This window comes from Struthio camelus, chromosome 9 (assembly GCF_040807025.1).
Source record: "Struthio camelus isolate bStrCam1 chromosome 9, bStrCam1.hap1, whole genome shotgun sequence".
Lineage (NCBI taxonomy): Eukaryota > Metazoa > Chordata > Aves > Struthioniformes > Struthionidae > Struthio > Struthio camelus.
This window is the reverse complement of record NC_090950.1, coordinates 4,981,492-5,005,016: the sequence shown is the minus strand read 5'-3', so window position 1 is coordinate 5,005,016 and position 23,525 is coordinate 4,981,492. Positions and strand designations below refer to the sequence as shown.

Genomic DNA, 23,525 nt, shown 5'->3' with positions numbered 1-23,525 from the left:
GCAGCTTTCTTAGTAGCAGGGAGAAAAAGTCCGAGATAAGAGTGCGAAACTGTGATTTTCCGCGGGACTTTGCTCCGTTCCCATGGCCTGGCGCGGGCGTTCCCACGCGCGGCGGCGCGTTCGGCCGGGTCGACGTGCCCGGGTGCTGCGTGCGTGCAAACCCGTCCATGAATGAAACCTTTCCTGTAGCGCCTGCCCGGAGTGACTCATCCTTCCTGGCATCAGCACTGACTAGGAGCCACTTCAGATGTAATTAATAAGCACTTGATGTTTACTAGATGGAGGGGATACTGCACGGCGTGAGCTGGTAAAGAAGAAGAAGATGCTTAATTAATTCCTATTAGCAGGGGACAACGTTTGCTTGCCGGCGGAGGGGGATTGGGGCAGCGCTTCCAGGTGTCCGGGGCTGTTTGGGGCTGGCTGTGTTGCTCCGGGAGTGGAGCTGGTTTCCTGTTGCTGGATCTGGGCTGGGATTGCACCTCCGGCCCTGAGGAGAGGGAGCGATCCTTCCACCCACTCGTGATTTCCCACGTCGAGGAAGGGCTGGAGATAAAAATCAAGCCGCCGTCTGGCTGAAATCTCTTTGCGGGGGGGTTCTGGTTGCAAAGCAAAAAGCAGATACGTCGTTCCTGGGGGTTTCTAACCCGTTTGCGATTGCCTTCTCGCCTTCTCCTTGGCAGCAGCGCTTCAGCACCCTTTTTTTTTCCCCCAAAAGGATGTGGCCATGCTTGATATAAACCCTCAGCCCCTAGTAGCACCTCCTAACTTTTTTTAGCCAGGGGAAGAGCTGTCCTCTGAGATCTAGCTTGGATTTTTGTGGCATCTCGCTTCCCTGCTCATTAAACGGCTCGATAGATCACGTAGGTGTTGAGGGGTGAACATGATGTGCTGGGTTAAGTGGAACATTAAAGCATCGGCTCTTCTGTGCGGATTCCAGTCTGTATCTATTGACTTCTGGAGACAAGAAAAGGCTACATAAGTCTCACATTTTTACAGCACAGGGGAAATAACTTCACCTAGTGACTCCTGTATTGAGCCCAATAGCTAGGGTTTGAGTAGAGCGTCTTCTATGTCTGCGTCCCGTCTCGGTGTGAAGACACTGGGTCATGGAGACCGCCCCCCCAGCTGGCTCTGCCTTGCTGTGATGGTCGTTAGTGAGCACCCTGGCTCTGGAGGAGTCGCACCTCCTTTCTCACTGGCATTCGTCTGCCTTTAACAGGTTTTGTAGTTTGTATTTTTGGCTCCAGGAGCCCTGGCCTGAATCTTGACCCTCAGTCTTTTGCTCCATGTTTGCTGACCTTCAAGGGAGCAGAATGACCTGACCCCGAGGCGGCGTCTGCCATGTCTCTGTGGTTTCCTGAGCAGGTTTGCTTGAATCATAAGTAGAGCAAGACGCTTCCTCCTAAACTAGCAGCCCATCAAGCTCTGCTTGGGATCGTAAAATAAAACTATGTCCTTTCTGGCCGCGTGGCGCCAGCGGGGGTAAGAACGATTGCGTGGGTCAGTGCTGGCCCCAATTGCCCTTCTGCTCCGCGTTGTCTTGCTTCATCAGGTGTCCGCGACCCCGCTGCTTTGTCCCGGCAGTGCGCAGAGTCGGTGGCCAGGCATGAGGACCCTGCCCGGGAAAGCTGGCTAGCGCGCCCCAGGCTGCCGCCTGTGTCCCAAGGGGCTCAAGCCCTCTCTGGAGCTGTGCTGGCAGGGCTGCCAGCAGCTATAAGGGCGTCCTCAGCTCCCGTTTGACCACGCGTGGCAGCTCTGTGCTTACGGCGATGGTGCCTTGAGCTGCAGGTCTAGTTGGGAAACACAAAGCGGGCTTGCATTGCCACCGCGAGGTCCTGGCGTGGAGAGCAAGAGTAGCCCCGAGCTTCCGCTTGGGGACCCCCGTGCTTCCAGCGGAGACCCCAGCCTCCCCGCCGAGGCTGCTCTCAGCATCCAGGAACTGAGTATGGACCTTCTCTGGCTGAATCGCTTCTTATTCTCCCAAGCTTGAGACCATAGCGAGCGGTTTGCATGCAGCCCCAGGCCCAAGGAAGGACCCAGGCGTCTGAAGTGAGAGGCAGCCTGTAGGGCTCAGAGGTTCCCCTTTGGTACTGGAGCAAACGACAGCTTAATTGGAAAAACAGGAGCAACCCTAAAAGCGAGGTGAAGTGCTCAGGGCACAGTACCGCTGCCAAGAGCCTGGGTGAGCAGGAGCCTGTTCTCAGATAGGTCCCATCAGAGCTGTCCCTAGGAAGTCTTGGGGCGCTGTGTCCAGCAGAGCCAGGTATTGGCCAGCTTTGGAAATGGGCTCCAGGATGGTTCCTGCTGCTGTAATTGCTGTTCTTGCCCATGGTCCAAACTGGCAGGCTTTGAGGCAGGTGCCGATGTCCTCATCTGCTCTAGATGACCCTACCATCTTGGACTAGATGGTCTCCAGAGGTCCCTTCCAAGCTTGGCCATTCTGTGATTCACTTATTGCAGCTAAAGAGATGGGCTGATTTTCAGCGTTTCTCAGTCCTCGTTAATTTTTTGTCAGCTGCCGCCCCTTGGAAACTCGGCCAATTATTCAAGCACCTGAACACAAGCGTGGCTGCCTGCTCCGGGCCAGTTTGGCCCGTGCCCCTCATGCACCAAGGCAGCTGCTTGCAATTTTGAAAACTCAGCTCTGCAGCCAGAGGGGGACGGTGCCAGCAGGGAGAGGCAACGGGGGACTTCCAGGTCCGAGGAGAAGGTCCCAGGCAGGGGAGAAAGGGCAATCTGGGTTGCCCGCAGGTGGGTTGGATGCTGGAGGAGGATGCAAGCAGTCAGGAGAGAGAAAGTAGAGCGAGAACCGCAGTAAGGCTTGTCCGCAAGCAGTTTCCAGGCTGATTTGCCAGAGCTGATGTAGTGGGAGCTGTGCCGCCCCTGGTTGACGTGCACATCAGCGGAGCTTACGTTAACCGTGCAAAGCAGCTTAAGCTAAGCCTTATGTAAACTGCCCTTATTAAGACAAAGCAGGCCCAAATTTGTGACAGTTTAGTGAAATCCAGGTTACAGTTGTGTCTTTGGTTACGACGGTGCTGGGCTGTGTGAGCAGGCGGGCAAGGAGGGAGGCGGTGCGGTGCTGCGGGGAGGTGGGGGGATGCTGTGGATCCCATAGGCGAGGACGTGCCGGGCAATGAGAGAGCGTGCAATTTGTCCTCTGTCCAGGAACCAGTTTAGCTAAGCAGGACCTGGGGGGATGCCCAGACCCAGACCCACAGGGAGAGGAAAACCCCCGGGCTCATCCTCCGCTGAGCTGCCCTTGCTCCGGGGAGGCTCCGACAGGGAGCTGACTTCCCAATCCATCTCAGTTGCCTCCCTGCCTGAACCAGCCCCTCGACGTCTCTCCAGGCGGGCGCTGATGCTCTCGGCGGCCCAGCTTAATCACGCCTCTGAACTGTGCTTAGCGGCTTTTTGGAGGACTGGTTGGAGCTGCCACCCAGCGTAACTCTGTGGGGAAGACCAGTCCTTTATGGCCAGAGGTCCACGGTCCCTTCCAGCTCCTGTTTTTGCTGTCTAGCTGGACAGGGGACAGCCAGGACCCCGGTAACAGCAAGAACCCGCCTTTGCCAGCTTAATGGCATGGCTGGTTGCCCCACTGCCCCCGCAGCCTTTCTTGCTGAATGAGCATTGTGGCCTCTCCAAGATTTGGACCACTCCAAAATCCCCTCCAGTGTGTGCTGTGTGCTTTAGGGAAAGGGCCCTTGGAGCCCCACGGCGTTTTGGAGAAGCCTTGCAGACCGCTCAGGTCAGTGCGGGTCTCCAAACAGGCTGCTCCATCGGGATATTCTCCGAGGGACTAATCCACTTTGGAAAATACCGTCTCTCAATCTTTGACGTATCTTCTGCCAGCAATTCCTAGGGGGATTTCTGGGGTACCATCCCTGCCAAACGGGGAGGTTTCTCTGCAGAAGATTTTAATCCAGCTTTTAAGGCTGGAGCATCTTCTTCAGTCTTCAGTCGCTCTCTTTTACTGAACTGTGTTGATGGGACAAGTGATATAAATGTTATTATCGTGTAAAAGAAAACGAGAGGGAGAGAGCAAATAGCTCCTTGGTTATGTCAAACGTAAGCCGGCGCTGCCACAAATTTTGCGGTGCCTGCGGGGTTTGAGCCCTTCTGGCTCTTGCTGTCGTTCGCTGCGGAGGGAGGAAAGGGCACTTTTTGCATTTGTCGGAAGGGTAATTTCCGAGGACGCAACAGTAGGATTTGAGAGGCTGGACTGAAGGGAGCCGCTTGCATGTGCCTCCCTCCTCCATCCCACCCATACCACGCCGCTCTCCCCTCCTCGCACGGCGACGGGCTTGGCGGTCGCGTCGGACGCCAGCTAACGCGGGGCGGGAAGCCGGGTTTTGGAGCGGTTTGGGATCTGTCCTTGGGGCAGCCAGCGAGACGGTGGATGCCGTGCGCTTTTCATCTCTAGTGGCTGAGGATGGGCACACGGAGATGTTTGTTGCCTGGGTCCAGGCTGCTCTCCAGCCAGCCCAGAAGGTCCCTCTTGTAGGCGTGCGAGGGGTGCTGCACCAGGGCTTCCGGCCACCTTGCTCTTCTGGGGGGACAAATGTCCTTGAAACTTCTTGCCCCGTGCAAGCCTTTCTTCTGTGGCTGGCCCCAACCTGCCCTTGGGGTTTCAAAGAGATGGGTCCTTAAAAAGACCTTTTTGGCATCTCGCTACCCTGTTAAGAGGAAAGGTGGTGGTGGGGGGGGTCGGGTCCAGACTCGGGAAGAGGGGCCAAGTAGCAACCCGAGCTGGGGCAGAGCTGTGCCCCTCGGGTGAAGCCGCGGCTCTGCTGAGCTGTTAAGCTTTCCGCGGCGTGGGGAGGATCATGAATTTCACCCGTTGTTCCTTGAGCTGCTCGTAGAGTGTGAGAGCGGTCGCCACCTCCGTGTGCTTTTCTGTGCTGTCCTAACCTGGGTGCTTACTGCTCCAAAAAAAGGATTTGAGGTGGGCGAAGACACCTAGTTGGGGGCCCCAGAGCTTCTCCTGGCAGCTCTGCTCCCGATGTCCTTCCCGTCAAGGCACTTCCCAAGGGCACGCCGGGCCGGCTCCCCCTTGCCACCCTCCTGCTTGGGTCCTCGGTCCTTTCTCTTCTTAAATTGCTTCAAATCTTAGGTGCAGGATTGGTTTCTGGACTTTTTTTCTTTGCTTTTAACATCCCCAAATGATGCAAATAGGCCAGCATGCCCCCCCCTCTCAAATTCGTGGCGAATTTAAACAGAAACGTGCATTTCCCTGCTGAGCCTGGAGCTGTTTGCAAACGCCGCGGCTTCCTAAGCGCCTGCCGCACTGCGCTCGTGGCCCCGTCCCAGCGGCGGAGGAAGCCGGGGAGCGTCCTGCTGGGATGCGTTGAAGTCGCCGGGCCTCAGCTCGCGGGAGACTCGGGGTCTCCTCCGCGCTGCAAACCCCAAAGAGCCCGGCGTTGGCTGCGCCTCCACGCCAACCTCTTCCCTGGGCTTCTCGCCTCCCCGCTGCCCGTGTCCCGTCGATGCGGAGGGGGGAAAAGTAAAAAAAAGACGAGAAGAGCCCTTTTACAGCGATTGGGTCGATCGGGCTTTTCCTGGAGCGTTCGAGCTGGGCGCAGAGGTGCGGGCAGGCGGAGCGAGGAAAAAGGAAATGCCCCCTGGTCCTCAGAAATCCTAAATGTCGTGACTCCGGGATCTGGAGTTTCACGGGGGGACAGCAAATACCCTCTGCTGGAGCGAAGCCCGGTTCTCGCCTCTCTGAGCCACCCCCTGAATTTTATTGTTATTTCCACAGCCTTATTATGGAAAGGAAGGGAAATGGCCGGGCAGTGGTGGGGCATCGACCTTTCCGATTGCTGCTCCAGCTGCAGCCGGTGGTGTGGGAGCAGCGGAGTGAGACTGGGCCACCAATCCCCAGAACAAAATAACAATCAAAGCCAAACCAGACCCCGAGCAGGAGAAAAGTGGCGTGTGTCGTTTGCAAAAGCGACCTTGAGAAGTGTTTTTTTTTTCTTCCCTTGACCGTAGTTGAGGGCAAAATGAGTTTCCCTGTTTTCCCGTGAGCTGGTGGGCCCTGCAGGATATAATCTGCTGGGGCTTTGGATGCAAGTGGCCGCTTCCCGTCTTTCTTGCCCCCGTCCTCATCAAACGAGCCCGTCTGGGGCAGGTTTCACAGTTGCAACTTCAAAATCCTCCCGAGTGTAAAAAATAGCGCGAAACCCAGAGCAATGGTTAAATCGGTGCATTTTTTGACCCGCCGGAAGGGTTGGTGTAACATGCAGAATTGGCTGCGTGCGGATGCATGCCGGCTTCTCGGGTGGGGAGGATCATGAGCTGCCCTTGCAAGTCTGCTCTTTTGGTGCCTGAATCTGGTGCCTCAGTTTTGGTTCGTAGACCAGCTCCCTGCAAACTCTGGGCTGGTTTCTTTATGGTCGCTTCATCCTCCGTTATTGCCGGTTAGGCTGCTGCTGGTTTGGTTGCTCCCGTGCCTTTGCTAAACGGTTTGTATCGAGGCTCTTCTGTATCCGGATACCCTAAATTCTCCCAAGCTGTCCTTCCTGAAGGTGAAATGCAATCTCCTGTATTTCCTCGCTGCCGAAAGGGGTCTAACAGAGCAAAGGGACAGGCAGAAATCCCCTGCGTCGTAGCCGTCCACCTTGCCGAGTCCAGCTCCGGCAGGGAGTGGGCGAGTGGTTGATGGTCAACTCGTAGCTGCCTCGCTCCTCGCCGCCCAGCCCAGCTGCGCCGTATCTCCAGGGCTTCCCTCCAGCTCTGTCCCTTGGCCTTGAGGTGGCAAAATGACTTTTTTTTCCCCCCTCTAGAAGACTTTTTTTTGTTTTTTTTACTGGAAGGCCATGAGCTGCCGCTCACCTGAAGGCCGTGCAACCACGAGCCGCTTTTTGTTGGTGGCGAAGCGTGTGCGGCAGTACGACACGTACGGTCGGGTTTATTCCGACGGATACCTCCATGCGCCACGGGGGAACAGACTGGTTGCTGATGAAGGATGGGATTTTCAAAAGAGGTGCACACAGATAAGGCACCCACATCCTATTGCTGCTAATTGGCCTTACTCAGCTACCTCCCTGTAAGCGCCTTTAAATTCCTACCCCACGTCTCCCCGCATCACTTCTTTTCTCATCTATTAGAATAAAGGCAAAAAACGAGGAGGAGAACCTCATTGAATTTTACTTTTTCTACATGAATAAACCATTGTGGACCAGGCTCAGAAGCCGCTGACTTTAATTTACATGTGTCCCAGGGCAGATCTGCACCGATGTTTCCCGAGGTGAAGGGCTGGTTTAATTAACTCCCTGCGTCACGAGGAGCGGGGCCTCCTTCCTCCCTACGTCTTGGATAAATGCAAACCGTCGCCTGCAGGATGCGAGCCCAGCTGCTTGGCAGCTCATGTTTATCTTATGAGTTTCTGTGTATGTAGCGCTGAAATATGGCAACAAAGCGCGATGAGGCCAGCACAGTTGGTAATTATGTTGGAACAGCTCTCGGCTCCGAGTCTTCGGTGAGAGCAGCTCCTGGCAATCAGCACAATCTGAGCGAGAATCGCCTATTACGCGGATGCAGCGTGAACTTCCACGCTTGGCACGGCCCGCTTTCTGCCGTAGACACTGGAACAGCCTACGGTGCCTCCGCGAGAGCCGAGATGTCCTTTGGTGCTTGCACTTTTTGAGGGCAGATGGCCACTGGGACGGACGCTATGGTTCTCGCCAATGGGCCGTAACCAAAACGCGTCGAGCTCGGTTCTCTCTCGTCCTGCTCCTGCTCTGCTGATGGCACCGGCAGCCGGCAGGGACACCCCGGCGGCCAGGTCTGACCTCGTTGCGCAGCTGCGCTGACGGCAGGAGGTGCCGGCCAGCGGCACCCGTGACTCATGATCTCTGGAGAAGCTGTCTCTGCACAGGGATCCAAGGAGATCCAACGGGCACAAACTGAAACACAGGAAGGTCTGTCTGAAGATGAGGAAAAACGTCTTTACCCTGAGGGTGACTGGAACAGGTTGCCCACAGGTAGGTCACGTCCTGTCTGTCCAGAGGCACCCTGCTGAGGAGCACCCATAGAGGCACCGGAGCAGGAGACACATCTGACATCACTATTGAAAGGCGACTCTTTTTATCCTGACTTCCAGGCCCTTGCTCCCGGCTCGTGGAACGTGTCATGGATGGTTTGGGGCAGGGTCCCGACTGAGGAGGCAGGGATGCTCTGACTCCAGAAGTTCCCCTTTCTCAGGTGGCATTTTCCCCCATGCTCTACCTGGTAAGCAGAAGCCTTAAAAACATGTAAGGAGATTTGGTGGCTTTTTCTTACAACCTGAGGTCTCGTTGAGCTAATGAGGCATGGCAAGCTGTACAGTAGCAGTAAAGATTTCAATTCTGTCTGGAAAATTGGAGCTGGTCACGGTCCTGATGGGGCGTTGTGAGGACTGGTCTCAGATACAGCCGGTGACTGCACGCAGGAGGAGAGATTTTGGGGGCTTCCCATCCTCGCTGCTTCACGGAGGAGATGATCGCAGTTCCTCCTTGCACCCTGGAGAGCTGGGGGGAATCCTCCAGGGTCTTAGAGGACTTGTATTGGGCCAGAGCCTCTAGTGTGGCAAGTCGTGAGATCTTCTACCAGGAGAGGTGGTTGGCTTCTGGATGCCCGAAGCTCAACGGCTACAGGGCTGCTCGGTGAAACGCAGGCGTTGCGGGCAGAGCAGTGAAATCGCTGGGGATGCGGGCAGGAGTTGGACCATGCTGTGGTCTCCTGTGGAGGCTGGCGCAGCTGTGGATAGATACCTGGGAAGCCAAAAGCTTTGTCGCTGCATTGCACCATGGGCTACAGAAACTGGTGTGCCTCCGAAACGTGGCTTGCCGGCCTTGCGAGGCGGCTGCCCTTTGGCTCGCCACCTCCGCGCTTCCCAGAAGAAGACCTTGGCCTGTTATTAGCCTGCTCGCAGGTGCCGGCGGCCTCCCAGCGCAACAGTGTGGTGTGGTCTCCATGCCGTTCGGCGCCCTACCTTCCTTCTCAGCCTAGTCAGGAATCCGGGATGCTTGTGATAAATAGCCTCCAATCCCTCCTTGTCGGGGAGCAGAGGATGGCTGTGAATACCGAAACCTTTTGGAATTAATTTGAGGAGACCTGATGCTGGGCCAGCCGTGACAACCCGCATCCGACAGGCCTTGCAGCCAGCCACCCGTCATCATTACCGGCTGCCTGCAGAGCCCGGCGCGGCCGCGCCGGGGCTGAGGGACTCGGGAGAAGCGGCTGGCTCGATATAAAAGAGAATCGGATCATTAAAAAGAAGTTTTTTAAAAAAAAAAAAAAAAGGAAAGAAAAACGCGCCGCCGCCCCCCCTCCCCGTGCCCACCAGCAGCAGGAGGGGAGGGAAGGGCGGGCAGGCAGGAGAGCATCCAGCCCGGCTCCCAATTAAACCTCCGGCGCCGGGCGCCCGCTCCCCGTTCGGCTGTTGGTGGGGAAAATAATGAGCGAGATGAAAGCAGCCCGGGCAGGCACCACCCTCCCTTACCCTTTGAAGACGGGGAAATCACAAGCGCTGCCGGGGAGAGGCTGTATTTATGGGACAGCTGCTACCGGCTATTGCTCTCCCAGGCAGCTTGGCGGAGAGGTTTGAGCCGTCCCGCGCGCGTCCCCGTCTCGTCCGTCAGCCTCGGCGCTCAGCGCCCGCGGGAACCTCTCAAGCCGCCTGCTTCTTTGCGGCGGGCCCCCGCGCCGCCTAGGCCCTTGGCGGGGCGGTGACGGCCGCAGCCGGGGCCCCCGTCCCTCGGTGGTGGCCCCCGTCCACCACCCGGACGGGCCCCGGCGCGGCTCGAGCGCCTGCCGTGCCGCCTCCTCTGCAAGCGGCGGTGCGCGCGTGCCGGCCCGTGCAATCGTAACATCCTCCCAGCGTCGGTTTTCCAGAGCGCCCAATTTCGCGGGGGCGTTTATTTTCCTTTCTCGCTGTCTTTCATCGGGAGGAAGCTGAACGGGGCTTCCCAGCCGCCGGGCGGTCTGCGCGGGGAGGCAGAAGCACGTCGCAGCTAAAACACCTGCAATTGGGGCTAATCAGAAAAACTCCCCTGGATTACTGGGTAATTGTTGTTGTTCGGTTTTCGGGTGTTTTTTTTTTCTTTTCTTTTTTTTTTTTTTGCTTAGCGATAAATACGTTTTTCGCAGAAGGAGCCTGCCGAACGCGCAAGGTTTGCTAGCAAGCTTAGCAAGCTGCTTCTCCTTTTTGCTTTTCATCCAAAATTTCGAGCTTCGCCCGGAAAGTTTCAGTTTCGGAAGCCGATTTTTTTTCTTAACGGAAGAACCGTACTTTTCAGAACGGGGGAAAATCACCTTGAGCAGTTTTCAAGCAGGCCGTAAAAGCGGTCGCTGCGGTTCCCATAGTTTGGCGTTTGCACGGGTTTTTTTTTGCCCCGAGAAGGGCCGAGCAAAAGGGGCCGGCAAACCCGGCCTTTAATCACCGGCCCGTCCGCCGGGGAGCGCGAGGAGGCTTCCGCTCTAATCACAGCCCTGGTTTCGCTGCGAGACGGATGCTTTTCCCCCAGCTGTCTCGCTCGCCCGCGCTATTTTGTTGCAGTAGGGCCGTCGCTGGCGGCCGAGGCGCGAGGATTTAGCTGCCCGGCGTCGCGGTGGCCCGCGGCAGGTCAGGGCGTCGCGCCTTGCAGTGATTTCCCTCCTCCCAAGGAGCCCACGGTGGAAAGGCTTTGCGGGATGGTAGTGCCACGAGAGCTACCGAGCTGTCCCCCAACCCTGGCCAGCTGGGTGCAGGGTGACGTGTTTAGTTTAATCAGGGAGCGCAGGGAAATCTGATAGATTGGCTGGCAAAGCCCGTTGCTTCTCCATGGAGAGGAGAGAAACAGGGCTCAGGGAGGAGAGGGGGGGGACACGGGGGCACCCGGGAGAGGAGGCTGTGGCAGAGAGCCGCCCCAGCCGTCCATACTGCGCTTCTGCAGCCGTCTCCAGAGAGCTGAGGGCACTGAGAGCGTCCTCCGCGAGGTTTGGTGTGTCCCAAGGAAGATCTTGAGGGGTTTCTGTCACCTGAGTGGGACTTACTGTGCGAGTTCCTCAGATCTGGAGCCGACCTCCTACGCTGATGCAGCTCCCATCCCCACGGTGCTTGTTAAAAGTTTAAATATACCTAAATTTTGTATCACCCTTGAGACTCTAATAGCACAGCCCGCATGGGATAGGACGGTACCTCGGTGGAGGTTGGTTCTCCTCTTGCATAAGCGGCTCCTCTGCTTACTCACTCCAGGGCAGCTCCGTTCATTGGCACCGGTGGCAATTTGGGTCCCAGGTTTTGTGGACCTTGCAGCATGCACCTGAGCTCGAGCTGGCATTATAACAAGCACACTAAGTATGCTGGGCCAAAAAGGCCTGCGGACAAGTCCTTCAGGAACCACAGCTAATTTTCTCAAGCCACCTTGTGATGGTCAGATTTGTGCTTGCAGAGGAAAGGCTGCGGGCAGCTCACTCTGCTGCTCACCGAAATGTGAGAGCAGCTTTTACAGCATCTCTCCTTCCAGAGAGCAGCCGGCCCCAGGCAAGCATCACCGTCCTGCTTCCTCAGCTGTGATGTGCCAGCAGGAGAGGTGCCCCGTTGCCCTTGCCGTGGGGGCTGTCGGAGCCAGAAGAGACACTAGGTAGAAGGATGAGGTTGCACTGAGCTGCCGGAGTTAGAGCTGCCCGCTGATGGTGGCAGGTTTTTCTCTCCCTCCTGCTTGGTTGGAGATGTTTGTTAGCAAAGGCGGTACGGCGCGAAGCTGCTAGAAGAGTGGTGGTGTTGCCTGGCCTCTGATTTGAGCTGAGCTGCCCAGAGAGCCCAGGCCCCCTGCGCAGTTGGGGCTGCTGAGTTACCCATTTGAGGAAACAGCCAAAATACTGCTGGGCTTTTTTGGCTGGAGTCCTTTCATCCATAAAGTGTTGTGGTGGAGGGACAGTCCTTACTTGCAAGAGTTTGCATCCAGCCAGCGGTGCCTGGGCTCCCAGCCGGACTCCCTGCCCCGGGGACAGTGGCTCCTTGCTGGACGATCGTGGGGAGGGAAGGACTTGTTGCAGAGGTCACTTTCTTTTGGGGGTTACTTTGAGTCATCTTGCTGTGCTGGCTGGAGGGTTATAGGCACTTTGCCGCACAGTCCAGCGCAGAGGTCGTGGCTTATGCAGCAAGCCGTGGATGAGCAGAGAGTTACGGCCGAGCGAGGAACGATTACCGGTTCCAAAAAGAATGCAAAAATCCATCTCTGAGCAAACAACTGCCAGTAATGAACAAATCGCTAGGGACAGTTCGTCCGCTCCTAATGCTAGCGTAGCTGCCAACTGTAGGAGCCCAGGAGAAGTGAGACTGCCTGGCTCGTTGTGCTCAGCCTCCGCTGCCTCCGGAGGCCATGTCCTACCCTCCTTTTTATAAACTGCTCAAGCTTTGGCTGTTTTTCAGCTGTGCTTTTTGTAAGACGACAAGTCTAAGACCCAGATGTTGGCAGCGAGGAACGGGCTTCTGAGTGCCAGCCCCAGTGTCCTCGTGGCCAGGGATGTCTTCATTTGTTCTCAGGCCCGTAGTGTCCTGCAGACTCAATAATCCTGCACCTTCCTTGCTGCTTGTCTCCTGGGCGTGCTGGTGGGCACCAGCCATCTGTGCTTTGTAGAGCAAGGCTAGAAAATCCAGGCTTTTCCAGTGTCCTTGACCATAGCAGGGTAATGGATCTTTGGGAAGGTAAAGCAGAAGGGAGGTTCGGAAAAGGCCAAAGAGGATGGAGAGAGTAAGCATGGAGGGAGCTGGAGAGAAGACGTGGACTAAGCAGCAGCGCTCTCACTTCATCCTTATGTGCCTTGCGCGTCCGCCGAGAGGGGTCTGCCGTGAGTTGGGGCAGCTGAAACAAGAATGATATCGAAAAGATGACATTTCCAGAAAGCTCACGAGATCTGAAGATGGCAAACGTGTTTTGTGGTCTGTACCTCGTGCCGTGTTGAGAGAGACCTAGGAAACATGGTTAGGTCCGCCGCGGTGGGGAAATTAGAGCCGTGGAAATTATGAAATACCACCGACTATTTGCTGCAAATGAAGGGAGCTGTGGCAGGGGCGTCAGCAAGGGCCTAGAGGAGGAAACGGGGATTTGCAAGCCGAGGTCTGTAATTCTTTGCAGAAGCTCCTATTTTAAAAGCTGATCAGAAAAACGCCACTCCATGTCCCCAGGGAGCTTTAGAGCAAGTTAATATAGAAGAGATGTCTCCTTCCTTGCCTTTTTTCTTTTTTTTTCTGACTAGAGCTTCCCTGAGAGAGTAATTAAAAAGTGCAAGTTCCAGGCGTTAGCCAAGAGGGTTTAGCTTGAGAAATAAAACGCTCGGCTACCCCTGTGCTTGCACCCTTTCCGTGTAGCACCGAACTCCCCGGCGGTCGCTTGACGGCGGCTCGCTTTGGGGAGGGAGCGTGTCTTTTTAGCTCTCCAAGGTGAAGAGAGAGGCCTTGCTTACCGCTGGTTTCTCTAGCCTTTGGCTGGGTGCTCCCTTTTCCTGAAAATGGCCAGAGCTGCTTTGAAAGCCGTGAAGTATGTTTGCACAAAGCCGCGCACAGTTTGTCGCTCTGTTTTAAAGCCGTCAAAATTAACCTGACGTGGAAAGGTTGGGTTTTGCCTAACGCCGCGCTGTCGTTCTCTAGCTAGGAGCTGCTCGCGCGTGTCGTCTTTTAAACCCTCCAGCGATGAAATCTGGGTGAACCCCTCCCTGCAAGCTACAGGGAAAGCAAGTAGTTTGGCTTTTAGCAGCCATTTAGGACTTCTTCTGGTGCTGCCAAGCTTCATTTTCTCTTCCTTTTGCTCCAGGAAGATCCCAGGCTGGTGGAGGTGTTGAGTGGGAGCACTTAGAGGAGATGTGTCCATGCATAAGCGGGCTAATGGCACTCCGCGGTAGTAGCAGAGTATGGCTACAGCTTGGCCGGGGCGCTTGAAAGCGCCTTCCCATAATTTCCGAAGAGTTTCTCGTGCTGCCAAACTGCCCCGGGTGAATTGCGGCTGACAGCTGGAACGTCTCTGGAAAACTCAGAATAAATTGTAAAGGCTGTCTGAGATGAATAGATCAAAACTGGCCGGTTTGGAAATGTTGTCAGAGCGTCTGCTGCTGCTCCGTGCCGCTCTCGCTCCCGAGCAAAATCGCGTTGCTGTGCGAAATTTGAGGGAAGGGAAGATGCGTTCTGACATTAATTCCTGCAAGAGGCCATTTCCGAGAGCGGAGCTGGTGCAATGTTTTAGAAATGGCCATTAGGTGAAAAGTAGACACAATTTGAGATAGCTGCATGAAGGGGAGGGGGAAAAAACCCGTGAGGTGAGCGTTTCTATTGTTTGCCTCTGACTATTTTTCGGAAAGGGAAGGGAAATGGCAGGGTTGGAGAAAATGATGCTTCCTCCCATTGCAAAATGGCTGCGTGATCCCTGGGGAAGGGAGCCCTGCTGGGAAATTCATGGCCCACGCAATCCTCATTGAGTGACTGGACCCATTTTACAGACAGGACAACTAATCCCCAGCAGTGGAGCGGGACTGGACTCGAGGCCGACCTTTCGCACCCAAAAGCGAGGGAGCGGCGGTTGGAGGCTTGTTTCCGCAGAGGTTTTTGAGGATGGGCTGCAGAGATGTTTCTCCACGCTGGCTGGGTGCCCGCACCTGGGTAGCGAGCGCTCGGCACTGTGGTCCCCCTGCCCCGCTTTGGCCATCCCTTGAGTGCACCACGTCTGCAAATCCCCAGGTGCTAGATGACAAGGCTGGTTATTTGCCTCATCATTTGCAAACACACCCCAAAGTGCTTACATGCAAGCAACGGATAGTTAAGCACATCATTAATCTTCTCCAGCCCACGTAATAAATAATCGATTAATTGGTATCCTGGCCGAAGACATGCATATTGCAGCGTGGCGCGGCGGCTCGTCACAGGTAGTAACGCGTCCGTTGGGGCAGTGCCTGCGCAGGGAGAGCAGAGGCAGACCCTGGTGTCCCGCTCCTGATCCGAGATGCTGCTGGGGATATCCCGACTTTGCAACCTCTGGCAGACGCTCCTGCAGCAGCCTCTCAGTCGAGGAAAACGTTGCGCTTGCCCTTAGTGGGATTGTCCACTGCTCTCTCCTGGTCTCAAGTCCTCTATCCAAGCCGTGCAACTAGACTGTGCGTTTACCGTCCAGGGGATCGTGGATCCCATGCTGCGCAGGTTTCCATAAATCCCACGTGCAGTGCGATGCACGGTCGCTGTTGGTGCGCGGCGCGGCTGTGGCGTGCGCGCCGCCCGTCTCGGCATGCCGAGCGGAGGTTTTGATGCTGTGCAACATCCAAAACCCAGATATTACTGTGACAAGATGGGAAAGACTGGGTCCCGTATGCTTTTATCTGTCGCATATGGGATTGATTAAGGGAAAGCCTCCATTGTACATGTGTCCGGCTAAGGGGGCTCAGGGCCCATCGGCAGCCGGGTTTTATGGTTCAGCTACTGCCTTAGGGTCTTGTTTGACCTCCTGCAGAAAGAGGAGGTCTGCTGCGTGACTTGGGCAGCAGTTAGGTTTGAGAGCAGAGGGCTCCGGCACAGAGCAGTCGAGGGAGGAGAGAGAAGCATCAGCCCTGGCTGAAACTACAGGAGAATTTAGGCAACCGTAATATAATTACAGGAGAGAAATGCTAATTTGTAATAATAACAATTAAGAGACACGCGCGTGCAGATTACAGGAATTTGCAGATAAGTGAAGTGATAAAGGAAACCCAAGGACGCCGTATTGCAGAATGTACTTTGTTCATTTATTTTGACAAGTGCCGTTTAGTTTAATTGTAATTAAAAATAAACAAAACCCTTTAACTGAACCACCAACATGCCCATATGCTTAAAAATGATGCGTATTCATATTAACGTGACCCTCTCGTCCTTGTCCTCCTCCCGCGCTCTCCTGTCATATTCCGACTAAAATTAGATGGCTCATTCCCCGATTCAGGAGGCCTCTCTTTCTGCTTCTCTGAAGAGCCCAGCACGTTTCAGATGGTTTTCAGAAGAAGTTCTCCTAGCTCTGGAGCTGCTCTGTAGCGATAATGCTTACAAACAAGGGCTCTGATACTGAGGCCTGAAGGGGGAGGTCACCCCATGCGTCAGTGGAAGGGCAGAGGCAGGACCGTGAATTAATGGAGTTCCACCTTGGAAGTCCCCAGATCCATGAGTGGTGAGGTCTTCTGCCTTACCTGACTGATAAGACTTGGTGTGCCTTCATGCCACGATGGGGAGCTATGCAGGGCTTGCTTGGGAGGAAGAATGTCACCTCTTGAGGCTTAACAGGTATTTTATCCCTGACGTGTTTCTGAAGCTCTCCTGCCTGAGCCTCCCCCAGTGCTAGGGCTGGGGAAAATGGAGAGCTGTTGTGGAGGAACAGCTCCGGGTGAGACACCTACAGCCACACTGGAGAGAAGAAAAACAGTAATTGTGAGGAAAAGTCTTGATAGATTGAAGGGCTTTGCAGAGTTTACTATTTCTTCTGCAAGTGGCTTTGATGGATGGCTGACCATCTAGTGGATGCTAGATTTAATAAATTTGCATTCAAAGCAGGAATCAGGTCCAAAGTTTAAGGTGGACCCACGGATGCAGATACCTCTTGGATGTTCCCTGGCATACTGCGTTTTTCCAGCTCCTTCTGAAACCACGTGAGCAAAGGGCAGGAAGGGAGGGCTCAGATCAGGCTAGCCAATAAATGAACTGATCGGCTGGAAAGTCAGCCCCAGCTGTCTGTGCGGGTTGCCCAACCCTCACAAGGCCTCACTGCGTCTGCTGCTGCTGCGCTGTGTTTTGGTCCCTGCTGCTTGAGTGTCGAACGAGAAAACACACAACCACCTTCCCAGAGACCATTCCCATGTCAGAAATATAGGGAAACAGAGGTCTAGGTGGTCCTCGCATGCAAGAGAGAAGGAAAGGACAAGTTGAGGTGGTAGCCGGACCCTCTGAGATGCTGGATCCCCACTGGGGCTGTTTGCGGTGTTGGAAGGAGCCAGCAAATTTCAGTCCTTTGTAAAACCCTGGTCGCATGCTGCAGGCAGGGGGACAAATCCCCTGAATAATAAAATTGTAAAATAATGTTTTGATTTATTCTTTTTTATCATCTTTTAATATCTGGAAATATCATGTGAGCAAGAGGCCTTCATGAGTTTTGAATGACAGGTTAAAGGGCTCCAATAAAGATTAGATGGTCCACTATCTCCCAAGGAAATTGCATCAAAGTGGTTACTCCTGCTTGCTCCTATTAATTTCCTCTTCAGGGCTGCTAGGAGATGCCTCATATCCTGATGCGGCAGACAGGGGCTAAGAGGCACTTTCCATTATCTCAATCATCTCAGTGTTTATGAGACACTTAGTGCGTTTCTTTTCTGAGCGATGCTGCGGAGGTGATGGCGTTGTGGGGGTAGAGCCGGGAGCGAACCGCTCGGGGGCTGCTGGGCTCCTTTGCAAACCGAGGAGCCGTCTACTCCCAGCCAGAAAACAAAAGCATTCCTCCCCCCTTGCTCAGTCTGTTGGAGAAGGCATGTCCGGTTGCTGGGATTAGCTCTCTGGTTCAAGGCACGTGTTCTTATCCACCTTGCGAGGTGCCCTGCTTTGGTCCCATCCTGCTCGTGAGCTGGGACTGCCGGGAGGTGCCCATGTTGCCATGTGAGGCACGCTCCCTGAGCAGGGCTTGCTCCCCGTTTTGTTTGAAGGCTTCCAGGTCCTCAAGGAGTCCCATCGGCTCTGCCCCAATGGGTGTCAGCAGTGCTTGTGTTGCGTGCTTCAAGCACATGTCCTTCTGTGCATCTGGATGGAGGGCTGATGGAGATCTGATCTCTCCGATGCACATACCAAAATACCTTCTCCCTGCTTAGGTTTCGCAGGAGTCGTCTGAGTGCTTTTATTAAATGTCGGGAACGCCAGGGTGCCTGAGCATCCGTTCCTCAACAGGTAGTTGGTGAAAGTCCCCTGAGGACTAGCAGGTGGGACGCGGGCAAGCAAGGCGGCCAGGCTGGAGAGCAAGTGAGCGGGAGCCATGAGGTGGGGTGGGCTCTGCCATCGCTGCCTTGCTCCGAGCAAATCCACAGCGTCCAGCACGTCAGCATGCCAAGGCTATATCACAGGCTGGAGGACAAGGCAAGGCATTGCACCCTACTGCAGGAAAATAAGACAAAAATACCTTTAAATACACATCCACGTGCTATCACTTTGTCCAGATTCGACCAGGCAGCTGCCTACAAAATTTGGCCTCAAAGCAAAGGGCGCTTCTCTGCAGCTGAGGTTACCTAGGGGGAGGAAAAGTTTTTTAAAAAACGCAATGAAAATCAGGATAATTCGGTCTTTGCAAGCCAGTAAGACCATGCAGGGGTGGCCTCACAGGTTGTCCCCAAGACAGAGCCCAAGCAGCGGGTACCCTGGCTGGGGAGGACGTGGGTGCTGGCACCCACTGATCCCCCCCTGTCTGTCGTTGCTTTACACTCTCTGTGTCATCGCAGATGCGGAGAGGCTGTTGATTAACGATAGCTCGCTCTGATAGGGTCTGAAGTCGTGCTATAACGAGAACTGGAGGGGGCTTCCTGTTTGTGAATTAATTACCGCGACCTGCTTGAATAAACACGGAGGCCGAAGGCCAAGGAGATTATTAGCCCAGGACCTGGTTTGCGGTGACGTTAACGGGACAGACCCGTAAGACACCACCGCGGGTGTTGCGTCATCTTTTGAATTAAATATGCAAATCCTGCACGGTGAAAGGAAAAAATGGTGAGGCTCGAGCTGTGCCGTCACCGTGGCGCAGAGGGAGGTGTTGGAGCAGCCGAAGGGGACGCGCTCCGGGCCCTCGGCGTCCTTCCGTCCCCTCCTCCCTCGGGGCACCCGCGGGTGCTGCGGGGGGACGGGGTCCCCGCAGCCCTGGGAGGTGGTGGCTTGCTTCTGCACCCACCGCTCTCTGCCCGCTCTGCATGTGGGGAGAGCTGGCCGGCCTGGCCCCAACACCTAGACAGCTGGTTGCACGTGGAAGGAGCCAAGAGCAGAGGGGCCTGGGGGAGCTGGGATCCCACCACTAGCTTTATCACAGCAGGTGCTGCTGAGTTTTGCTCCCTGCCAGCCCGGGTTGGACACAACCCAAAATCTAACTGGAGAAGGTCACAGTCCCTCTGCTGTAGGCGAGCCCTAGTGGCCCAGGGGTGCTTGTATGTGTGGCTGAGGTTTTCTTCTCTGTGCTCAATGTCCAGAAGGTGCCATCCACAAGTGACTGCTCCAAGGCACCCGGCAACGTTCAGTGTCCAACCCTTCTCCTCTCCCCTCTCTTGCAGCCTGCCCGGCGGGGACGTTCAAGGCCAGCCAGGGCGCGGGGACCTGTGCGCAGTGTCCCGCCAACAGCCGCTCCACGTCCGAGGCCTCTCCAGTCTGCACGTGCCGCAACGGCTACTACCGGGCGGACTTTGACCTGCCAGCGGCCGCCTGCACCAGTGAGTATAATGGTGGTGTGACGCGCGGGGAGGGCCCATGAGGTTTCGCTCCTCTCCACCAGGAGTGAAATGTTGCAGGTTTTAGCTTATGGGTGGCCACCTTACCCACATCAAACACCCATCTGTCACCACGCAACGCGGCACTACCTTTTGTGCGGTAATAGAAATGCCGCTAGTGTCATAACATCAGTGCGAATCCCTCTATCACCACGCCGGCGTAAGCAGATGATGATGTGTCACCCTTCGCGTAGCTGCTGATCTTCCCACGATGCCACCATGGCGCACCCCAAATGATGAGTAATGGGACAGTCCCACAGCCCACATCTCCAAGAGCCTTTTGAATTTATACCTCCCCGTGGCGGTGACGGCGGGGAGATAGTCCCCCAGGATAAATTAGCATTTAAAGTTATCTACTAGCGCTGTCGTGTTCATCGTCTTGCAGATGGAATATTTTTTTATAGGGCAGAGGGTGTATTAAGCATTGATATTCTGTGTGGCTGTGTGTGCAATGCATCATCCTGCTCAGCCGTCTGGCCTAGCAGCCTCCGATGGCAGCAGCGGTCTTAAGCTGGGCTTTCCGTTAGAAAAGAGCACAGGAAAGGGCTGGGAGCTCTCAGCAGGTGGTGGGCTTCTTAGCAGTTGGGACTGTGGGTCCCAGGCTTGCCTTCTAGCCAAACTACCAGAAGAAAACATGCCCCAGGCCGTTGGATTGGTCCATCATCAAGCAGTCAGGATCTTAAACATGAGGAAACTGTGGAACAGGGTAAGCAAAGATGCTCTCTCTTCTCCTCCCAGAGTTAGGAAAGCTGTGTTTGGCAAGGAGCTCTTTGGTGGGTATCAAGTGTCTCCTCCCCATGTGTCAGGTCCGTAAGCAAGGTGAGTGTGTGACACCCCCTTGGAGAGCTGAGCCACATAGCTCAAACCGCAAAGGTGGCTGAGGTCTGTGGCAGTGGCTGAAGGAGAGCACATCGGCAGCCAGGACTTTCTTCCTGGTGCCCTTGCCTGGATCTCTGCTCCAGCGAGCTGTGGTTTAACTATTTAGGCTATGTGGTTTGGACTTTGCATGATATTTCTAATCTGCAGCTCCTGAAGACAATTTGGTTGGACTACAGATGCGCATTGCTCAGTTTGTTTTACAGAAACCACATTTTACAAGTATGATAGGACGTTTCCCGTACAGTTCAACCTGGCTGTAGACGTATCTTCAAGACGGAGGTTGGCTGCACCGTCTCTTTTTCTGAGCGCCTCTCTCTGCACTTGGTGTGTCCTTGTGCTCCAGGAATCCACATGGATTTCTGCATCTGTGCTGGGATCTGCTAAGAGGCACGTGATGCTAAGGAGTGCTGAGACATGCACCTGAAATAGGAAATTAATTTGCATATTCTGCTGGATCACTGGAGCTGTCACGAGCTGAAGGGAGTAATGGGCAGGTAGAACCGTTCTAAATAAATCTGCATCTTTATTCTATCTTGTTACGTAGCTGATTTACAGTATGCTACAGTAAAGGAATACTGCATTAAAAAAAGTCCATTTGTCGATTTTTATTTCCTCTCATTAAAGCTTAATTTTAAAATGTTCTAATTTGAGGTGCCAGCTGCTCGCTTCCAAAGTTGGCGTGTGTCATAAGAGTAAATAATGCCGTGTAGCTGTAGCTGCTTCTCTTTACTAGGGCAATAAAAAAGTGGCTGTGCGTTTCTGAAGCGTATCCTCCTAGGTGGTTCCCGTAGGTCTTCCGCGCTCTGCGTAGAAACGCGGGCCGTTCAGCCCCTAAGCGGTGCATTGTCTCTTAAAAACGGTGTTTGTGAACGAGCAGCCCGTGCGCAAATTTGTGCCCTGGTGGCACGTCCGGCTGCAGGACCCTTGTGGCATTGGTTGCTGGAGAGGAAACGTTGCAGGTAGCATCTCCCTCTTTCTCCCCCCGCCGCTCCGAAGGTCTTGAAAACGCGAAACTTGAGAAATTGCTTCGTGCAGATCCTCACAAAGGAGGAGGTTGAAAGGAAGAAGGGCATTCGATAGCAAGCGCTTTGGAGGCGGAGGACCGCGGCAACCCTTTCCCTCCGAGCGCCGCGAGGAACTTCGCCGTAGCTTTCTCTGGGAGCAGGATCCATCCTTCCGACGGTAACTACTTTTATGCCGGTACCTGCAGCCTCCGTCAGGATCGGTGCTCGGTTTTAGCAGCTCCCGTGTAAACACGGAAGAGAGACATTTCCTCCCTTTTCCCTTATCCGCAGCATCTTTGTTGATGGGCTCAAGGGGGTCTCCAGTCTTACTCCCCCGGGGGAAGCTGTGTCCATCCCCTTCCGCTCCTTCCCCGGCGCTTCCCTGCGCCACCAGCTCCGTTAAATCGCGCTCGATCGCTCCGGCCGGGCGCTAACGGGATTGCAGCGCCGTATCGCCGAGGCAGGGCATCTTTGCTGCCTCTTTGCAGCGAGGGCGCCGCAAAGCCCTGCTGGCGATGGAGGCATCGACTCTGGCTGGCCGGGGGAAAAAATTAAGCGGAGCGGAATTTTTTTTTGTTTTCTTTTATTTTTTTAAGGGCGTCATTTTTTTCTGGCCGTTTGTAACGAAACGCTTTCCTCCGCAGTAACCGTGGCAACCCATCAGCGAGGCTCCCAAAGCGCCAGTCCGGGTGTAATTCAGGGAGACGAGAGGGTGAGCCGGGGAGGGGGGGTTCGGCGCGGGGAGGGCAGCCGGAGGCTCCCCCGAGGCCGACTGGCGGCAGCTTTTGGGGGCTGCTTTGGATTCGCGAAGCGCGTTTGGGATTTTGGTGGGCCGGCTCGTCCGGGCGCTGGACTCCCCGTGCGGTTACGCCGCTTCCTCGCCGGCTGAGCCGCCTGCCTCGGCCCGTGCCCGGCCCCTCTCTCCCGCCCTCCGTGACTAACGCGAATAATTGGTCCGCATCCTGCTAATAGCATTCCTCGACGTGCGTGCGGACGGCGAGGAAGGCTCCCCGGGGACATTTTTTCCTCTAGACGGAGCGTGCTTCGCTCTCTTAACCTTTCCTCAGAGGTCACATCCTTGATCATTTTTATTGCTCTGCTCCGAGCTCTTCCCGGCGTGGCGAAGCCCTTTCTCCGCTGCGCTCGAACCCGGCCGCGCGCCGTGCCGCCGGCACCCTGCACAGCACGATAATTAATTGCTCTCCGTGTTTAACGTGACCTACCAAATACTTGTTTGCGTTTTTGGCCGTGCAGTCATGCTGGTGACCCGTCCCAGCGACCCCCCCCCCCCCCCCCGATCTTTTTTTGGTGGCCCTGCCGCCCGGGCAGCGGCGCAATTGGGTTTTTGTGCATTTGATTACTCTCTCCCGCATGAGTGGCGCGGTAGTTGTTCCTCCTGAACCTCTCTCTATCGATTCGAGCGCCGTTTCGCCAATATATGAAATTGGTGCTGTATTTAATTCCCATCTTCCAAAGCAGTTGTGATCGCTCCCAGCTTGGTGTTACCTGCAGATTTGATCAATGAACTCTCTAGTCCGACATCCAAGTTGCTAATAAAATACTGAATAGCGCCGGGCCCAGAGGAGAACCTTCCTCAATGCCATTAAATACCCATGCTCTCAACTTGAAATATCGAACCATTAATAACCGCTTTCCATTTCTGACTTTCTTTTTGCCCATCATTCCTTCGTTTTTGTGCCGTTCTATCCAAGTGACATTTCTCCTGCTGCGATAATCTGTTTGAGGTACTTCTGCGGGCTCCGTGTAAACACTTGAGCTATCTCAGCATCTCCCTATCATTAAAACGGGTTCATCCTCGCAGCACTCCACCGCGGAGCTGCTCTGCACGTTTTCAGATCAAGAAACCGAGGTGTTCGGACACTAGGCAGGTTTTTGGTAGAGCAGGGCTCCACATCCACACAGTCCCCATCCAACACCCAACCTAGTAAGCTCCTCTCTCCTGCTAGAGATGTGGCCACAAGTGCAGACAGGTTAGAGAAGGGTGCTAAAGTTGCAGATTTGTGAAAGCCTGAGACTGAACCAGACAAGGATATGGTCTCCTGGACCAGGAGGAGAGGGGCAGACATGGAGGTCTCTTGACTGTAGGCAGAGCTATAAGGTGCCCTTGTAGGTGCTCGAGTTACCTGGGCTACCTCTGAGTCCCAGAGT

General features: G+C 55.0%; 1 protein-coding gene across 3 annotated transcripts in view; it reads left to right on the top strand.

Annotated features, from left to right (window-relative positions):
• Nucleotides 1–23,525, top strand: part of EPHB1 (EPH receptor B1) — a 129,580-nt gene that overhangs the window by 64,723 nt on the left and 41,332 nt on the right. For all 3 annotated transcript variants that reach the window (XM_068954879.1, XM_068954878.1, XM_068954881.1), the window contains exon 4: nucleotides 19,261–19,416. In XM_068954879.1, coding sequence (XP_068810980.1) covers nucleotides 19,261–19,416 — 156 coding nt within the window. The remainder of the gene's footprint in view (nucleotides 1–19,260; nucleotides 19,417–23,525) is intronic.